The following is a 15,117-nucleotide window of genomic DNA, read 5'->3' on the forward strand; positions in this document are numbered from 1 at the left end:
AGCATTAGGATATTGTAGGAAAAATTTACTAACTTTTCTGCCCTGTGTAAGATGAATCTTTCATCAAGCATGGTCTTTATGTGACTTAACTAGACTATTAGTCTGGTTTGCTGAAAGTAGATAGATGTATATTTGATATCTCCAGGTTAAATTCAGTAGATTGATCACATGATCAAATATAGACACTAGGAGGGCTTGCTCAGCACTTTATTCAGGCCTCTGTTCACATGTTACTTCTACTGAAGCATCTCAAAAACAATGCAGTGTTGCTACTAGCCCTCACACATTCTCTCATTCTCTTAACACCTTCACCGGCTCTTCATTTTTTTCCTTCCATAATTCTGATTGCTCTCATTCCTAGTAAACTATTATGTCCCCCGCTGTATTGGTGGCTCCTAAAATAGTGTATGGTCTTGTAAGATACTTGAGAATGAGTTCTTGAATATATACCATGGTACTAATCTGTTACCCCGGTTAAGATACAGGCTTTGTGACAGTGCTCACAGGGTGTCACAGTCCTCACCAAGGGGACTTTCCATCATTTGTTTAAAAGAATGATAGGCAAACTATAAAATAGTGATTGAATTTGTTTTTTATTTATATACACATATATGTGGCCACTTTATTTTTCCCTCATCCAGAAATAGAGTCCTAAGATGGGTGCAGTGTTGTAGTAACATCTGGAACCCACAGAGTCTGCTATTACTTTTTGCTGATGTGGATGGGCCAATTTACATATACGGTTACAGGCTTTCTTCAGAAACTTGACCACACATGGCTTATTTGTTTGTTTTACCATACTCATATAGATGGGAAAGAATATTGTCACATGACTGTCATGTTACTGCCTCATGTGATGCCAGGAACCAAACTCTGGTGTTCTGTAGGAGCAACATGTGCTCTAAGCTGCCAAGTTGTATCTCCAGCCCCAAGGCTTTCTATCTTTATGAGAACATTTTATAAACTCTTAGATCTAATTTTGTCTTTTCCACAGCATCTTATGTTCTTGGGATAGCAGTTGGCTTTATCTCAGTTACTCCTTTCCTGTGAGGTCCTAGGTTTGGTTTTTGGATTATTTCCCAGAGTTCTTGGATGTTGTGGCTGTATTTGTTGTTTCTTTATTGATGTTTGAATATAGAATGCCACCAACTTTGTTCTTCATCCCAAGTATTTTCTTTCTTTCTAGGTTGAGTCTGTGGGTGATGGTATCTAGTGAATTTTTATTTGATTCATTGAGTTGTTAATTTTCAACATTTTTACTTGTTTATGTTTTTGTTGTCTGTTTTCAAAATCTCTCACTTTTCCTTGCTGACTTTCTCATCCATATTGTTGATAATCTCATCCATTTTGCTATTTTTTTCCTTAAGGTTGCTGACTCCCATTCTAGGTCCTTGACTGAATTTATCTGTATCATCTTTAAGGTCACTGATTATTTTCACAAGCAGACTTTTGAAATTGTTAACCTGTGTTTTACCCACTTCAGTATTGTTGATTTCAGTGCTTGAGGAGTTACAATATTGTGGAGAAATCGTGTTACCTTGCTCTTTCATGTTTCTCCAGAGAAGAGAACATTTGCTTTTGGATGATGCTTCTGTCCATCCCCGTTCCATCCTCAGCTACCTCCCAGTGTCCTACTACTATGTTTTTGCATTTCTGAATTTCCTTCTTTCCTCTCTTTGGAACTGAGTCTATCTTTTCTTATTATGACTTTTTTTCTCTTTGGTCACATGGGAGCAACTTGGAGTCCATCACCTTATCTGGAAGTCATTCTTAGTAAGATCCATGGGAAACACTGTGACATTCCTTTCTACCATGCTGATTGCTTCTGTGAGATAAAATTTCACAAGGTAGCATGGCACTTTCTAGTATTCTAGGCTTTTGGGAGAAGGAGTGGAAATGTAGATCAGAATCCTGAGAAGGTGGCAGGCATCGTAAAGACTTGAGTACCAGCCTAACATGGCTGGCTTGTTTATCTACCTTGGGTAGTCTGTGTATTGGTAGAAAAAAAAAATCTATTTTTTTCCAATTACATGTTATGAATATTTAATGTTGCTAGCTGTCTGCAGTGATTTAGAAGAATTTTTATATTTCCTTTCTTCAGGCAATTAAACCAGAGAGCAACGACAAAGAAACAGAAGCTACTTATGAAGCAGATATTTCTGAGGAGTGCTGTGGACACCACCTCTTGCAGCAGTCCCCAAAAGGCTGTAATGGTCCTGACGTCATTATAGAGGCTCAGTTTGATGACAGTGACTCGGAAGATAGGCATGGCAACACCAGTGTGCTGGTTGATGGTGTTAAGAAATTGTCACTTCATACTCCGGACAAAGGTGAGTGTTGGGTAGCTGTTTGACATTACATTTTGTTACAGCAGATTTCTCTCCTTTCTTCCTTCCTTCCTTCCTTCCTTCCTTCCTTCCTTCCTTCCTTCTTTCCTTCCTTCCTTCCTTTTTTTTTTTTTTTTAAGTTGAAACCTCTCTGTAATGGAGTAAGAAACTCACAGAATGGTTGGTATATTCCCCAAGTCCGTGGCAGTTTTAAGAAGGGTGACCTCTGGTAGACTGGTTATACAGAGGGGAAGCGGCACCCAGGAGTTTGTGTGAAGTGGTTGCTGTTGACTTGTTTGTGACAGACTTAGCTGCAGTGTGTTCTGTTCTACCCTTGGTTGATATGAGCAGAATTACCCTCCTTCCCTTTTTCTTTCTTTCCTTCCATTCCTCTCTCCATGCCTCCCTTCTTTTTATCTAAAGCTTACACATGCTAGCCAAGTGCTCTACCACTGAACTACACCTCCAGCCAGAATTAAGCAAGTCTTAAAATTCTTATTAAAAACAAAACAAAAAAACCACTTTACATTTGGTTTTGCTTTAGTTCGATCTATAATTTAAAAATGTATTTGCCTTTTGTGGTAGGCATAAATCACTTTGAATTTTGAAAGTAAATTATTTTCAGGAGGTATTTTGATTCCAACCCTTAAAAAAATGTAAAAAAAGGCAGACTTATTTTTTTTTCTGAATGGCACATAAGCCATTGGTTCCATAATTATAGAAAACATCAAGTTGCAAACACATGAATCAAGAGTTGTACCCAAAGGGTGCACCTGGCCACACTCCAAGAAACCAAAGGGCAAGAGATATTTGCAAATTGAGTATTGCGGTATCTAGGTTTCTAAGCAGTTCTAAAAAGGGAAGGTACGTTTCCAGCCAGATTGAGTTTTGTATATACTTGGAAATAGAGAAGAGGGAGCAGCACGGACCTGGCTAGGCTGATTAGACAATAAGCATTGTTATCAGGACATTTCTGGCCCAATAACCATGAAATACTAGAAGGAATGCCAAAAGATTACCAAAGGAGGATGTTGAGCAGACTACCTATGGTAAGATCTGGCAAACACAACTCAGAACATCTTGAAGGCTGAGCTGATTTCAGGCAGGATTGCAGAAACATTGCTGTTTTTCTCCATTGCTCATGACCTTAGCCAGAGAGTATGCTCTGAGAGCATGTGTCATTTGGTGGCAAGGATTGCTCATTCAGAGTGACTTTCCAGCTTTGAAATTCACTTGGAATGAGTAGGCTAGTGTTTTGCTGTCACTTTTGTCTGCCTTTATTTCCCAGGTACACTGACCTGAGGGTACAGGAGTCACTCTTGTTTTGCAGCTTGCTTAGGTAACCAGTAGTTTCATTCTGCAGGGATCAGGCGGTTTGATCTTGTCTTCTTAGAGTCCATCCATGTTGTACACAACAACATCCATATTAGCAGTTATGTCTTTTTAATGAGAAGAGAGGGATATAACCAGGACCCTAAATAGCCATTTTTTTTTTTATTAACAAGATCATTAAAGAAGAAAGATTCTTACAGGACAAATCAAGAAAGGAATACTTTAAAACCAGTTGAGTGTTTGATCAAAACTACTTATAATAATCAAGTTCTGGTGGCTCAGAAGATCTCAATATCCTCTTTTCCTTGTGCACAAGTTGAGAGGATAAGACACTAACACAAACACAAGGAATTGCAGAATTGATGACCTGGTTGTCAATTATTTTGTTCTTTGTCCTTTGGGAAGCTCTGAAGCCAGACTGTTTTTGATGTATCATCTGCTGTCATTCCCGTCTTTCACAGGAAAAGCTCATGGAGTGCTTCACAAGTCCATGGCGTGTGTGTTTGTATTTTCCTTATTCTTTTCACGTGTTCCTAGCCCACTGCTATCTCTATGGCTTTCTTAGCCTTCACTGAGGGAGCAGCTTTACCCCTTCCCTCCGTGTCAGGTGCAGATCCCCCACTCCAGCTGCCTCCAAACAGAGTTTGGGAAGCCACATGGCTGTTTCTCATTTCTTGCCCTTTTGATATTTAGGAAAATTGCAATTTGCTCTTTTAAGAAATCACAGCATTCTTAAGGGTATTTCAACCAGATTTTCTTGCTTAGGCTAATATGAAATCTGGTTACAGTTAAGATGTTAGTACTTTTTGTATCACTTAAAGTTTTGAAAGTTGTTATTGAAATAAACCATAATAATGTTGAGAACACCATAAGCTTTCTCTAAGTCTTCTAGAAAGGTTCTTTGCTAGTTTATTATCAATCCTAGTTCATGCTGTGTTTCAAAGTGTTATTTTAAATATGTTTCTTTACCTAAAACACATGCTATGTGTTGCATGTGTATGCTGGAGTTTCTCCCTGTTTGGGAAACTTCAGTGTCTTCTTCTCTGGTGAGTGAGAACACAGCCCTAATTCAATTGTTTGTAGCAAAGACTCTTTAATTGAATTAGAGAAATGACAGCTACATACCTCAGACCCACCAGTTTCTTCTAGGAAGACAACATTAATATATGCATATACATGTATGAATAAATCAGAATATATATGAGAGATAGATGGAGAGAGAGAAGAAAGCAAAAAAAAAAAAACAAAAAAAAAAAACAAAAAAAAAAAACAAAAAAAAAAAAAAAAAACCTGGCCCCGTTGGAAGATCCAGTTCCACAGCCTCTTGAAACTGAGCTTTTACTGCTCCACAGGCATGGCTTCTTGTCAGCATGGAAATCTATGATAATGACTGGGATTGTAGCACTTGCTTAGGATGCATAAGTCCCTGGATTTGATCTTCAGCACTAGGGGGGAAAATCTGCTATTATGTAGAAGCTGGGGCAGCTTAATTAAATTTCACTGGTTTTAAATACATCAGTGGCATTGAAAAATGTTTTGGCAAAGATTGCCTGGTTAGCAAGTTTCAGAGAATAAAAGTCTTTGCCAAGTGATATAATATGTGTCTTTCATCACTGGGAATGGTAAGAGCTGCTTTGGCTTCAGAATCAGATGATCATGTGAAGTACATTTCCTGCCTCTTACCTCAACAGGGTCTTCCAGAGACCCTTTCCAGTTTCCTTATCTGGAGACTAGCCTCTACCAGTACCTGATGGTGAGCATAGAATTGGAATGGGATGTTAGTGACACCTTTGCTTCAATCCCCCGTCAACTGCCAGTTCTCCCCAAGAAAAGACTCCATGAGGAATCCGTAATCGTTCCTGAGATCTGAATTGGTCTGTAACTACTCCTCATAGGCTTGCCCAGTCACCACTGGGAAGAAGACCCCCCCACACACACCTTTTGGATCTTTCAGTGTCTATGTGTTCTTGAGATCTCTGAACCTCCCTTCTGTCTGGCTCAGAACAGCAGACTCATGTGACTATTCTGAAGGGATTCTTGGAGTTATTGAAACTCCAAGATCCCTTTCTCCAAATTCTCTGTCAACCATTTTTCTTCTCAGATCTGAATTTTTTCTTTTCCCAGATCTCCAGTGTACATAATGATGATTAGTATGACTAGAAGACAGATAATTTGCCTCAGAAATTAGAATATTAAACACCCAGCTAGCAATTTTTTATTATCTAAATTTTTGTGCCAGTCTTTAAAAATCTGATTTTAAAAAGGTAAAACCTGTCCAGACATTTCTTTAACAAAGGATGCAATGGGAATTTTTGCTTCCCTGGGTTTTAGATTGAATGGATATTGCAGTAATATCTAGTAGAGAGATGATGGCCAGGACCTGTAATATCGTAAGTCCCCCATTCTAATCCCAGACTAGCCAAGCCTTCCCTGTGGAGTTTCCAGAAGAGATGCATACATTGAAGACAAAGTGAGGCAGGGCCTCATTTCTTCATTAATTTAAGAAAGGCCTCCATCCAAGCCAAATGGTTTTGCCAGACCCCCTCCCACTGACAGTGTCTTTGCCCTTTTATATCTTATCTCTACCAATGGGTAGGATTGTCCACATCTCCGTGTTTATCCTTTTCTTTTAGGTAGTATTGAAGACCTCATATATGCTAGGCAAGCCCCGTGTCTATAAACCATTTGGCCATCCCCAGCTCCCCAGTTTCTGCAGTCTAAGTTAAATTATATAAATGTTATATTCTTTGCTTATTAGTATGTTGAAGTACTCATTTTTTCAGTTTAGGCATTATAGATTAGTTATTTATCTATTTTTCTATGGTATCAATTGTTGAAAAAAAACTTCAATTTTGGTGTTATGACATTAATCATATGTTTATGTGTTTTAAAGTTTTTCCCTATTTTTAGGTGTCAGGTCTGTCTCCTTATGCTTTTTTATTAAAGATTTACATTTTGATGGGTTTTACAATATATATTAGTTATAGATTGAAATTATCATTTGGATTTCTCTTCTAGTTTAGATATTGAACCATGTAATCCTGATATGGTACTGTTTTTTGCATATACTGTAAAATTCGTTTGGGCACTGTATAATTTTTTTTTCATATTCAAATAGATAGAAGATTTTCTTGGCACTATTCACTATTTAAGGTCAATATTATAATAGTTTAGATTATACAAGATTATAGATTAGAATGGCCTAATACATTTTTTCTAGAATAACTTGTATGAAATGTGAATTAACTGTTTTTTGTCTTGTTTTGTTTTGTTTTAAGATGGAGTAAAATGCATTGTAAAGTTATTTGCACCTTTTGTTTTCCAGGAAATGAGATTATGTTGTTTTCAAACATATTAATTGTATTTTCAAATTATGGATTTCTTCATGTGCCAATTTTGGTATAGTTTAATGAGAATTTATCCATTCAGATGTATTATCATCTTGATATTTCTAATGCTCTTCAATTTTACAATTATTTTAAAATATCCATTATATATTTTTCATATCTTTAATTCTGTATTTTAATTATTCAATCTCCATCTCCTTACCTCTCCCTTTGCCCTCCTCATATGCTGAAACTTGCACTTAGAGCCTCACTCCCATGGGGAAAAAGTGTTGGACATTTAGCTCTAGCTCCAATCCTTTTTGTATTTTGAAGCAGAGTTTTATTGTTTGTCCAGGATGGCCCTGAATTCATGCTGTTGTCCTTGTAGGACTTGAACTTGTAATCCTCCTGCCTCAGCTCCCAAGGAATTGAAATTAGAGAGCTGTACCACTAGATGCAGCTGGTTCAATATTTATTTCTTGTAATTATTTGTATTCACTGCATCATAATTTTATTTCCCATTAAATATCAATAAATCATGCAAAATACCAGGAAATTATTGATTAGAAATTTTAAATTTTTTTATCTTTTGGATTTTTTTGAGTCAGGTTTTCTCTGTGTAGCTTTGTAGACCAAGGTGGCTTTGAACTCAGAGATCTGCCTGCCTTTGTCTCCCAAATGCTGGGTAGGCGTGTGCTACCACCTGGATTATTATAGATTTTTAAATGGTTTAAATAATGTTATAGTAGGTATATTCTTAGAAAACTACTTTCACAGTGATTGTTTATCTACTGCAAAATGCACACAGAATGAAGCCACATTCTGTGATTTTCTTTTTTACATTTTTTTATTGATTTATTTTTTATATTCCAATCCCAGTTCCCCTTCCCTCCTCTCCTCCCACCCCCTCCTCTCCTCTTACTCCCCCCTCTCATCTGCTCCTCAGAGAGGGTAAGTCCTCCCCTAAGTCTATCCCATCATCTCACTGAGGTAGGAGCCAGGCACCTTCTACCTCCCACACCCCTGTGTCTAGGCTGAGCATGTAGAATGGGCTCCACTCAGTCAGTTTGTGCATTAGAGTTAGATCTTGGACTCAATTGTCAGTGGCCTCATATATTGTCCCAGACACACAATTGTCATCTATATTAAGAAAATCTAGTTGGGGTGTCTGGAGAGGTGGCTCAGAGGTTAAGAGCGCTGGCTGCTCTGTCAAGGTCCTGAGTTCAATTCCCAGCAACCATATGGTGGCTCACAACAATCCGTAAGGAAATGTGGTACACTCTTATGCCTTCTGGCATACAAGCAGGCAGAACACTGCAAATAAATAAATAAATAAACAAACAAATAAATAAATCGTTGACTGGAGAAATGGCTCAGCAGTTAAGAGAACTGGTTGTTCTTCCAGAGGACCTGCCTTCATTTCCCAGCACTACTCACATGGCAGTTCACAATTGTCTGTAACTCCAGTGCCAGGTCATCTGGTGCCCCTGCACCATATATACATACAAACAAAATGCTAATGTACATACACACACACAAAATAAAATTAAAGAAAATCTAGTTTGGTCTTATGCAGGTTCCCTCGTTTGTCAGACCTGACTCAGTGTCTCTCACTAGCTCCGGTCAGCTGATTCTGTGGGTTTCCCCATCATGGTCTTGATTCCTTTGTTCATATTATGGCTGCTCCCTCACTTCGATTGCACTCCAGGAGCTTGGCCCAATGGTTGGTTGTGGATTTCTGCATCTGCTTCCATCTGTTTCTGGAAGAGGGTTCTAGCTTCTCTGGGGTTATGGATTGTAGGCTGGCTATCTTTTGCTTTATGTCTGATATACACTTATGATTCATTCCATAATCTATTTGTCTTTCTGGGTCTGGGTAACCTCACTCATGATGTTTATTTTCTAGTTCTGTTGATTTGCTTGCAAATTTTAGGACGTCATTGTTTCTTACCACTGAGTAGTACTCCATTGTGTAAATGTACCACATTTTCTTTATCCATTCTTTGGTTGAGGAACATCTAGGTTGAGGAGATCTGGCTATTACATATAGTATTGCTATGAACATAGTTGAGGAAATGTCCTTGTTGTGTGAATGTGCTTCCTTTGTGTATATGCCCAAAAGTGCTAATGCAGGGTCTTTGAGGTAGGTTGATCCCTAATTTTCTGAGAAATTGCTGTATTGATTTCCACAGCAGCAGTACAAATTTGTCCTCTCATCAGCAATGGAGGAGTGTTACCCTTTCTCCACACTGTGATAGTTTTGTTTCAATTTTGTTATGCAAAAACCTTCCTGTTGCAGTTTGTTCAGAGCAAATGCTCTACCACTGAGCTACATCTCTGGACCTTCTAATCTGCTCTAGGAAGTACTTGCTTATATTAATAGCCAAAATTGTTACTGTGTAATAAATATAACATTTCTCCTGTTATAATCTATACACTTTGGCCCCTATTCTTACTCTATATCCTCCTTTTTCTGGAAATTGTGCTTAAGGATCTTGCTTTTTGAATTATCACAGCAAGAGGCATTCAGATGGCATTTCAGCAGCCTAGGACAGAGCAGGACTGGGAGGAGGTGAACACGGTCAGAGTCCCAGATCTGTTCCTGAAATGAGGGAGCTGGTCAGGAATCTTTGAGGAAACATTTTTTTTTTTTTTTTTCTGTAATAGTAGGGATTACATCAGCTAGACTTCGATGACTTTGGGTACTTCCATGAGTACTACTCAGTCTCTGAAAAGCCTTGGGCTACTTTTCTTTGCCATTTGTTTTTCTCACAGAATCTATGGAGTGATAAGATGGTAGCAATGTTCTGCTATGCCCACGTCTGTTATTTATTGAAATGTCATTAGAGCTTGCCAGTTACTTTTCAGGGTTCCTGTCTACCACCCCTCCCCTTTTAAATCCAGCAGTCATTTTGGTCTACTTGCTTATTTCTCTTTGTTAGAGAAAACCTGGGGGCTTGAATGGCAGTACTTGAATGGCAGTACACTTTTTTAACATTACAGGTAGTCGACTAGCTAGAATTAGTTCTATCCATGGTCTCCCGCACAGTGCCTGGGAGTAGGTATGCTTGTCAGCAGTTTGCCAGCACTTTCAGTACACGATTGTTATAGAAACTTAGAAGGGAACGGTTGGTCACAAACATTGTCTGCAGGCAGGGGTTACCAGTCCTCTATCATGTCAGTGGCTATTTCCAACTTTCTCAACCACGTGTAACCAAGCAGAGGTGAGGTACTGATGGCCTTCTTGTTTTCCCAGTAGCTGTTTTGCTTCCAGTTGACATTCCAGTGCATGAACTGAAACCTGCAAGTTCACTGGGATCTCCCTCCTTTGGGCTCTTCTACTACTCTTCTCAGTGTGATGCTTCTTGGCCTCTTGCTTGCTGTGTACTTTTAGCTTCATTCTTGGCTCCCCTAGATTACTTTATAATAATTTCCTTCAGCTCAATGGCAATGAGACAGGAAGAGCAACTTCTCTGAATGGTAACATGCTTTTCCTCTTCTCTTCTTCCCATGCTCACTAGTCCTCCTCTTTTCTCCTCTGGGCTATTCAGTGTCATGCCAGTCCATAAGAGTGACAGTAGATAGATGCAACGGTCATATCTGTTGACCCATGCATTATATTGCCTTAGAAATCATACAGGGGCCAGGGAGATAACTCCTGCAAACTATTTTCTGACCTCCATACAGATTGTGGTCCGTGTGAGTGAGTGAGTGAGTGAGTGAGTGAGTGAGTGAGTGTGTGTGTGTGTGTGTGTGTGTGTGTATACACAATTTGCAGAAACATGGTGCTGGACAGGTCCACAACAGCATGTATTCTTTGTAGCATGCAGGGTTTTATCCCTAGTGGCTCTTAAGCCAGACACGTCACTTTACTAACAGTTATTTTCTAACACTGGATGAAAATGCAGATTTGCATTTGGTTAAACTGCAAGGCAAACTTGTGTCACATTTGACGGAACTGACTGGAGCCCTCCAGAGTGCCTGACTTTTTCACCTACCAGAAGTGCTAGTGAACAATGACATACTTTGATTAAAAAAAAAAAAGAATAGGAGATTAATTATAGATATAGTTTATAAAAATAGTCAAAATGTAAGAAGGCAAAAGTTAATTTTAGAAGTTTGCTAACTGAAACCTTCTGTGTTGAAAAGGCTATGCACAGCTAATTTGGTGCATTCTTTTATTTCACAGTCAAGATTGTTGAGGCTTAGAAAAGTGACTTGTTTTCTCAGGGTCCCATAAGACGTTAATAAATTTATGAAAGAAAATTATTTGCGCCCATAGCAAGAAAGACTTCTCTAATAGACTGTATTTTGAAAAGATTAAGTCAGGGTCTATTTGTTTAATTTCTTTCTTAAAGAATGTTAGTACTCATTGCCCATTTAATTCATGTTTCTCTTTCCTTTTTACATTTTTTATCTGGACATCCACACCCTTGTCAGATACCTGTTGATCCTAGCTACAGATGAAATCTTAGTTGTTCTACTAAATTTCTTGGCACATTTAGTTGCTCTATGCTAGTAAGATTTAAAGCAGCAATGGGAATTTCTAGCCTAAATTGACCACTTGAAACAGGACTGAGTTGGTGAGAAATTGAAAATTCAAATGTGTTTAATTTTATTCAATAGTCACACGTGAGTGGTGACTTCTTTATTGGACATTGTAGCTTTATACTTTGCCTCTTTCCTAAGATCAGTGGCCCAAGCAGTCTAATCAGGGTGAACCTTACTTGGAATTCTGGGACATAAAGTTGTTTCCTTATGGATATGAATGAGGAAACATTTATCCATAATTACTATTAAATCATACTGTCCTGTGATTTAATAAATATTGTGGATAGAAGAGTGAAGAACCAAAAAAGTGTGGGCCTTCATAGCTGTTAATGAGCTTTGGATCAACTGAGCTTGAAATCTTTCCTACATATGGACTTCCAGTTACATGACCAATGAATTGTGTTTGTTAGGTAAGCCAGTTTGAGTTGGATTTTCTGTCTTTTCAACTAAGAGTAACCAAGTAGAGGCAAAGGTACTGACAGGCTTCTTGTTATCCCAGAGCTGTTATGCCTCTGATGGGCATTCCAATGAATGAACCCTGTAACTGAGAAGGCCCAGTAAAGCGTGGTGGGAACTAGGCACCAGTTCCACTCTGCTACTTGCCTGCCATCTAAACTTGGCATTTTCTTTTCTTCTCTGGTTCCAGGGTTTCATTTGTACATGGACATTACACCTGTTTGTGGCCTGTATAATATTTGCACACAACAAGGTTTTTATTTGTTGTTGGGGAAGCAGGGTGAATATAAAGGAAAATGTAGATGTTTGTCCTTGACAGGCACTCAGTTGTTGAGAATAGAGACAGTAGCAGGGCCCTGGTTCTACTTGAGTGGTAGACTCAGTTAGATAGTGGTCTCACTGCCTACTTAGGCCGTAAGTGGACTTCTGACTCAAAGAGAGTCCACACAATAACAAGCCAGTGACCCATTAGATACTTTCTCCATGGCTTGCAAAGTCTAAAGCAGAGGCTGCTACTAACCACAGGCAGTGTTGTGTAGAGAAAAGGAAATGATTTTCACAGGGAGGGGGAAACTCTTCATGGAAGATAGACAAGGTAAAAGTAGGTAAGAGGTAGAGAGAGACAGCAGAAGATAGTGTAGTCCCCAGGCTTTGAACGATAAACAGTATTTGCTGGATGGAAGAAGGTGAAGAATATTCTGAGCATGAGCAGAGTCATGGAGGTAGATGAGTCATAACTTAGGTGGAATCAATACAGGATGCATAGTGGAAAGACTGGAAAAGGCCAGAAAAGAGACTGTACTGACATTTGCAAAGTTATCTGTGGCTGCTAAGAGAGCTCAGTATGGAAGCGTTCCCCCAAGGTAGCTATGGAAAAGGATTCAGTTGATAGAAAGAGGGGAGGAGTGGAGACACTGGTCATTTAGATCAGCCATGCAGCAAGACCTAGTTGCTGACTTGAAAACAGGATAGTGAAACTTTCAGACTAGGATTAACAGATATGAGACAGGTGGCGGAATTCAAGCTTAACAACTGATGGGTGCTAATAGTCTTCAGTGGAAAAGGAAATTAAGTCTAACGGTAGAAGGGCTGTCTCATAGAGGACTCTGGTGTGATACCCAGAAAAGTGATTAAAAACAGAAGTGTGGTCCCACAGGAGGGATGATGAGATTATCCATCTGTGTACTGTTAAAGTATAGGAAATCAGCACACTTGTCAAGTTGATGGACTGCTCTTCTTGGACTTGCCTGGAGGAATCACTGCTCTGTTAAAGCAAAACAAGCTGTTGGATGCAGAAAGCTTAGGGGCAAGGTGAGCATAGTGACAAGTTTTGAGAGCTTTGTACAAGACCTAGGAGCAACATTTGTAGAAGAAATACTTTGAAGAAATGAGAGAGTACCTCACTTTCCTTTAGTGGATGTCAAGTAGTTGAGGATTATTTTCATTTAAAAAGACTAATTCTCTTAGTTCTTTAAAACCAGCCATTATTCAGGGAAGGTCGTTCTTTGGTATTCAACCCTTATTTTGTAACAAGGAAATGAAAAGTTCATTTCAGGATTTATTAAACATATGTGTTCAGAAACCCATGAATCAGCTGTGAAGAGCATTCTTGCTTGCCTCTTCCTGTGCTCCAGAGGCTGCCTGTTTGTGAAGTCAGATTTCTAGCCTCAGGGAAGACCCAGTTAAGTAACTCTTCCCTTTTTCTCCCTTTGGCCAGCCTGTGCCACACTTATAAGCAATGAATCCTTTTTTGTAACTTGTTCTTTAACCCCCTTCCTTGAAGCTTTTTCTTTTAAATTAAAAAAAAAAATAAGTTTTTTATTAGCATGTATTCATTCTGAGGGCTTAGAGATCACTCATTCATTGCCACTGCGCTGAACCATATGTGACTACAGGTTCATCTTGTTGGCACCCAGTCCCATTTGGATCACTCTAAATTCCTATTCTCCTTCAAGTCATGCAGAAACATGACAAGGGAAATCTGCCTGACTGATGGACTGGGTGTAATGATGTTTATGACTTGTGAAGAGTTTCAGAAAGTTAGTGAAGATTCTAGCTTGTTTTGCTAGAGAAAACCAGGCTGTGTGTTTTTGTCTGCTGAAGGCCCATCAGTAAGGGTAGATTGTATTTAGCCCTGTGTAGTTGAACACTGTTTATGGCTTTCAGATATGCTAAGATAATAATATTCCAAATGCTAATGTATGAATACCTCATCCCTCTCTTCTACCCTAAGTGCCCACTCTCTAGTTCCCTGAAGGGAAGCACAGCTTCATAGTGAGGTCTGTCCTGTACCTCAGCTGGTGGCACCAACCTGGCTAGCCCCCTAGATCTGACTGTGACTTCTCTTGGGCCCTTTGGCCACCTCATCCTGCACTCTGTAGCTCACTTTTCCCTATTGCCTCTTTAGTTTCTGGTATGAGTGCTCCCTTGGCCAGTCCTGGTGCAGTAGGGTCAGGATCTAAGTCTGCCTAGCTAGCTGTTTACTTTTCTAGCAGGGAAATGGTTTCTAACAAAATTTGTCAACACTATGCAGGATGAGAACTGAAGAAGCATGTTTGCCATTTTCCCTGTTCATAAAAATTCTTTATAATAAACACCCTGACAACTTCATGGATTCTTGCATAAATCAAGTGAGGTATTGAGAGTGAAAACTCCTTTAAAAGTATGAAGCCTCACCTTCCATTTTGGGATTTTCCAAACCATGTTTTTCAAGCCTGCTGTCTCTTGAGCAGAGGTCCTCAGACTGCACAGCATCATCAATGAGCTTTCTTGGTCTCTGGTGGCCCTCCCCAACTACGGACTCCTGTCCAGTGCTTTGCATGACGACTCCTGAGCCTCCTGAGCTGCTCAGGCTCCAGGGCCTCCAAACATACCTGGCTTGTTTTTTGCCCTGTGCCTGTGCTTCTTTCTACTATGAAAGCTACCCAGCCCCAGCTTCTCCTGTGAAGATGTCTCCTGTTTTCCCAACCTCAGAAGTGTTTTTGTTTTCTATTGCCATGCAATAAATCACCACAAACTTGGAGATTATAACGATGCAACTGTTATTTTGGTTCTAGGAGTTAGGAGTCAGGAATTGGCTCATCCAGGTCCTTTACTTCTGGGCTCTTCATAGGACTAAAGTCAAG

At 39.3% G+C, this 15,117-nt stretch overlaps 1 protein-coding gene across 5 annotated transcripts in view; it reads left to right on the forward strand.

The window, feature by feature from the left end:
• The window catches only part of Dis3l2 (DIS3 like 3'-5' exoribonuclease 2), a 309,815-nt gene that overhangs the window by 107,915 nt on the left and 186,783 nt on the right, over positions 1–15,117 (forward strand). For all 5 annotated transcript variants that reach the window (XM_051190714.1, XM_051190718.1, XM_051190717.1 and 2 more), the window contains one exon: positions 2,102–2,330. In XM_051190714.1, coding sequence (XP_051046671.1) covers positions 2,102–2,330 — 229 coding nt within the window. The remainder of the gene's footprint in view (positions 1–2,101; positions 2,331–15,117) is intronic.

Source organism: Phodopus roborovskii, unplaced genomic scaffold (genome assembly GCF_943737965.1).
Source record: "Phodopus roborovskii unplaced genomic scaffold, PHOROB, whole genome shotgun sequence".
NCBI lineage: Eukaryota > Metazoa > Chordata > Mammalia > Rodentia > Cricetidae > Phodopus > Phodopus roborovskii.